Raw genomic sequence first — 5,456 nt, 5'->3', positions numbered from 1 at the left:
TCTTCTTCTTCTTCTTCTTCTTCTTCTTCTTCTTCTTCTTCTTCTTCTTCTTCTTCTTCTTCTTCTTCTTCTTCTTCTTCTTCTTCTTCTTCTTCTTCTTCTTCTTCTTCTTCTTCTTCTTCTTCTTCTTCTTCTTCTTCTTCTTCTTCTTCTTCTTCTTCTTCTTCTTCTTCTTCTTCTTTAGATAACCTTTATTGTCATTTTTTCCCCTGTGGACACAATGGCACACATTAAAAATGAAATTTAGTTGCTTGCACTCAAGTGTACACATACATAACACACATTTAAAACATACTATATACAACATATGTATAGACCTACACCCTTACATATAAGTAACATATATGTACTTATAATGTATAATTTTCCTCCTCATACTCCTCATTCTCATCCTCATCCTTCTTGTTTGATTTGACTTCATGTTTAAATTGTTGACATATTGTAAGCACTAATAATAAGCACCTGGTTAATTATATTATTAATTATGAATGTTGATAGTTTGATTAGGCATTACTAATTCAATCCTGTGAAATATCCTTTCTGTTATATTGTTTGTATTACATTTGCATAGCTTTATTGCTTTTTTTTCACTTTCATTTTAGCTCCACCATTATCTCAGAAAAGGCTCATTTAACAACAGTGTTGGGCAGATGATTTCTTTTGATCAAAATGGGAATTTGGAAGTAGGATTTGATATTATCAATTGGATCACATTCCCAAACAAAACACTATATCGAGTCAAAGTGGGAACATTTGATCTCAGAGCTCCCAAAGACAATGTTTTTAGTCTTTTTGTTGATGCCATCAGATGGTCAAGGAGATTTAACCAGGTATATTCTGTCTACAGTCTGCAGTCCATCTCATTGTTTCCTCTGTTCCAAGTTCAGAATATAAATAGTAAAGTAGTCATATTGCCCTCTTAGGTTAAGTCAATTAATTGATGCTTACTCCATATACTGTATCTATATAACCAACATTGATTTGAAAGATTCTAAATAGTTTAATGACTGAGGATTCTGAGAGATCATCTTTTGAGGACTTCAGAGGTGTCCATTTTAGAATATATATGTACATCTGATAGCTATGTATTCTTCTGCAAAGATTTTAAAATTGCAGAGAATCACTACTTAACAATACTGGTACAGTAGATGACAGCTTAATGAAAAGAAGAACTGGGGTGACATGATAGCAAAGAGATTGCCACAAAGAGGAGGGGGTCAATCTATTTTCCAAAGCACCAGAAGGCAAGACAAGAAACAATGGATGGAAACTAATCAAAGAGAGAAGCAATCTGGAATTAAGGAGAAACTTCCTAACAGCGAGGACAATTAACCAGTGAAACAGCTTGCTTTCAGAAGTTGTGGGTGCTTCATCATTGGAGGTTTTTAAAAAATGACTGGACAGCCACCTATCTGAAATGGTATAGGGTCTCCTGCTTGAGTAGGGGGTTCAACTAGCACACCTCCAAGGTCCCTTCCAGCTCTATTCTGATTGATTGATTGATTGAAATATCTTGATTAAAGGACCTTCCAATTACAGGTATCTGAAAGGACAAACATATAGGTTGGCCTAAACAGCTAATGGATTTCAATCGTTGAATGTTTTTACTCACAGAAATATGGATAGAAGTGGTTACTAAAGTAGTAAATGTGCTAATTTGCATTTGCAACCATAGCCAAGTAGCAATAAGCATGTATCATGATCTGTTTTGGGATCTTGTCTCTAAATCTACAGTTCATGCAAATTTTGATTACAGTAATAATTTAATCTCTTTTGACACTTGGACCAGGTATTTTCAAAGTGTGCTCCAACTACTCAGAAGTCTGCAAAATTATTCAATATAGATTAATTGTGGTGACTGTAACAAATGATGTTTTCTGTTTATTGGAATGATGCATCTAATAGTTTAATGTGCATCCTTCCATCAATTTTCATGCTTATTATGACACTATTGAGTATTTTTTTGTGGTAGTGCCTCTCATGTTCTTTTACTTGGGTATGGAAACTGTGTTTTGTGATACCACCATATATCTGCCCACACTACAGGAGATGCAATACAGACTGGTTTGTCAGTTGGCCTCTGCTGTCTTTGGTTAATCAGATGATTTCTTGATATATATTTTTTTAGTCAAGTTGTAGAAGATTTTAAAGTGGTGTTTTCTTTAAAAAAAATCCTATTTGGTAAATGACCTTCTCTATGTAGGGGAGAAATACATTTCCTGTTGGGAATGGTTTCTCCATGGATGTATTTATTATTATTCTCCTGCTTAGGTGTCATACTCAGCCAATCTCATTAGTGAAGCATCCATTAGCTTATAGAGCCTGATTAAGGTATCTTAATTCCCTAGATAATTTCTTAAACTTGCAGATACAGCTGGCATGGTTGTCTACCATTTTGATCATGCTTCTCTTTTGACTGGGATGATGATTGGAGTCTTTATGTAGCTGGACATCTGTATGGTCGGGTTTCTGCAGTGTTATGTGACTTGCTTGTAGTTTCTCAATTTTGATGGTTAGGACATCTAGAAATGGGAGTTCTTCTTTACTATGGATGCAGATCACAAGGGTGACTTCTATTTACTAGAGTAATGAACATGGTTTTAGAGTGCCCAGTGCCTGCTGTTAGAATGTTTTATATATTTATGCTTGACAATATATGCCCTGTTTCTTTCTTTCTTTCTTTTTCTTCTATTATACATTTGTGTAATGCTTTATCTTTTTCTTTGATTTGTGTATTTAGTTAATAAGAACTTTTTTAAAAAAGACATGTGAACATTACTTCCCAAGCTATTAGTCTGGCTGTCTAATTAGAAATAAAGTTATACAGCTTCAATCCAAGATTCAATTTGTTCAATAAGTTTTGCTAAGAGTTAAAGCAATTGTAACTTCCCATTGCACACAGGTACAACCTCGTTCTTTGTGTAATGAACCCTGCTCTAAAGGTCACAGCAAGACCAAGAAGGAAGGAAAACCATTTTGTTGTTATGATTGCCTTCTATGCCCACAAGAAAAAGTGTCAAATTGGACAGGTATGCCTGCCGAGTTTTAATCCATTGGTGATGGTAATGGTATTACAATTCTTTGGGTAAAAAGCAGGCGGAATAGAAATAGGATTGTGTTGCTCCATTGTAATGTAAGCTCTGTCTTCTTTTGCTATGTTGGTGATGTCGATCCACACATACAGTGATAGAATTTGCATCCCATCATTCTTTTCATCATTTGCTCTCCTTGGTGGATTCCTCTGGGGCCAAGTATTGGGTCCAATTTTTTATCCAGACCAGAGATCAGAAAAATGGGATTCACATTTTCTATTAATGTGGGAAATAGTTAGAATTTTTTCCCCTAGTAGGATGTTATAAAATGCACAAGGAAGACAATGCAGGGATTTTTTCCAGTTATGGATCTTTGATTTGGTATTTCCATAAACTCAATAGGAATCATACAAAATTGTAATGCTCTTTGTGTAGAGATTTTGCAGAATGGGATGAGAGTTACAGAGAAGTTCAAGGTTTAGAAGAGAACAAATCATGCCCATTTTCATTAAAATTGGTAGAACAGTTTTCAGACTACCTTATTTGAAACCTGACTTGGAATATCCTTAGGTTGTTGAGACACATAGTACTTGAAGAAGAGTTCTAAGGAGAATAAAATGTGTGTTAGTTTTTGTGGCTGAGCTCACATAAGTCTCTCCACAGTTTATCATGAATGTTCACTGTTGACTTTGGCCCTGTTCTTTTCTCAATTCAACATATACCACAAGGTTGTTTATTTTAGAGAAAGCAAGACAACACAGGGGTAGGTATGTTGCCTAGAACATCTGAAGGAAAAGTGGGATATAAACCTAATGAATGAAAAGGAAATAAAGAAATGGGTGTTAGGTCCTGAATTATGTCTTATAAAAACACCATTGTTTGGGGATGATGATGATGATGATGATGATGATGATGATGATGAGGAGGAGGAGGAGGAGGAGGAGGAGGAGGAGGAGGATGTTATCCATTTAGTCATGTCCACCTCTGGTGATTCTATGGGCCAGTTCTCTCCATATCTTCTGATCTTGGTCTAATTTTTTTTGAGTCGTTCTGTGCCAAAGAGACTTTTTTCCCCTTTTTCAGATATGGATTCTTGTTACCAGTGTCCAGAGGATCACTATCCCAGCAAAGCCCAGGATCAGTGCATTCCAAAAGAGATCAGCTTCCTATCATTTCAAGAACCTTTGGGGATCACCTTGACCATTTTTGCTCTTTTATTTTCTTCCATCACAGCTCTGGTCCTTGTGGTCTTTGTCCAGCACAAAAATACCCCCATAGTCAAGGCCAACAACCAGGGCCTCAGCTACATCCTCCTGGTCTCCCTTCTGCTTTCCTTTCTCTGCCCTTTGCTTTTCATTGGTCGGCCTCAGACAGCAACCTGTCTCCTTCGCCAAACTGCTTTTGGCATCATCTTCTCTCTGGCAGTTTCTTGTGTTGTGGCCAAAACCCTCATTGTAGTCCTAGCTTTCATGGCCACCAGGCCAGATTCTAAGATGAGGTCATGGGTAGGGAACAAGTTGGCTCTCTTCATAGTGCCTTCCTGCTCTGTTGTTCAAACTACTCTTTGTACCATGTGGCTGGTGAGCTGTGCTCCCTTCCCAGACCTTGATATGCACTCACTGCCTACAGAAATAGTCCTGGAGTGCAATGAAGGCTTTCCTGCCTTGTTTTATTGTCTCCTAGGTTTCATTGGTCTCTTGGCTATGATCAGCTTTTCAGTGGCTTTCCTTGGCAGAAACCTCCCAGATAGTTTCAATGAAGCCAAATTTATCACCCTCAGCATGCTTCTCTTTTGCAGTGTCTGGATCTCTTTTGTTCCAGCCTACCAGAGCACCAAAGGGAAATACACAGTGGCTGTGGAAGTCTTCTCCATCTTAGCCTCAAGTGTTGGATTACTGACCCTCATTTTCTTCCCCAAACTCTTCATCATCTTGATAAGACCTGAGCTGAATAACAGGCAACAACTCATGAGAAAAACCCTCATAAAATGATTTTTAGTAATCAGCCTGGTAGGCAATGTAATTGAGATAAGTGACAAAACCACTCTAGAGTCGCATTGATAGCTACCTTAAAAGCTTTTTAAAACAGAATGGCTGGGCTTAAATGTAATAATAAAATATATGAAGTTCTCCATTCAACCATGCCTATAGTGTAGTAAACAAAATATTCTACCACAAAATGTGGACAAAATTTTTAATTGGGAGAGCTTTGAGCAGATGAAACATCTTTTTCCCTGAAGCTACAATATAAGATTCAATGAGTTATCATACTTAAGAGGCATAATTGCTGAACAAAATTTTTAGGAGTGTAAACAGAAACAATTGTTAAAGAATAGAAGCTTGTGAGGTCTTCTGGTTTGCTGAGGCAGCCAATATGGACGTCTGGAAGGCAAGCTCTGTCTTCTGCATTCAGTTTTGCTTCACT

General features: G+C 37.1%; 1 protein-coding gene across 1 annotated transcript in view; it reads left to right on the top strand.

Moving 5' to 3' along the window:
* The window catches only part of LOC107286607 (vomeronasal type-2 receptor 26-like), a 14,583-nt gene extending 9,560 nt beyond the window's left edge, over window positions 1–5,023 (top strand). The window contains exons 4-6 of the mRNA XM_029283960.1: window positions 603–830; window positions 2,903–3,029; window positions 4,116–5,023. Of these exons, the coding sequence (XP_029139793.1) occupies window positions 603–830; window positions 2,903–3,029; window positions 4,116–5,023 (1,263 nt within the window). The remainder of the gene's footprint in view (window positions 1–602; window positions 831–2,902; window positions 3,030–4,115) is intronic.
* Window positions 5,024–5,456: the final 433 nt, after the last annotated feature.

The sequence above is a fragment of the Protobothrops mucrosquamatus genome, unplaced genomic scaffold (assembly GCF_001527695.2).
Source record: "Protobothrops mucrosquamatus isolate PMUCROS unplaced genomic scaffold, P.Mucros_1.0 scaffold303, whole genome shotgun sequence".
NCBI classification, from domain to species: Eukaryota; Metazoa; Chordata; class Lepidosauria; order Squamata; family Viperidae; genus Protobothrops; species Protobothrops mucrosquamatus.
This window is presented reverse-complemented; position numbering and strand designations above follow the sequence as displayed.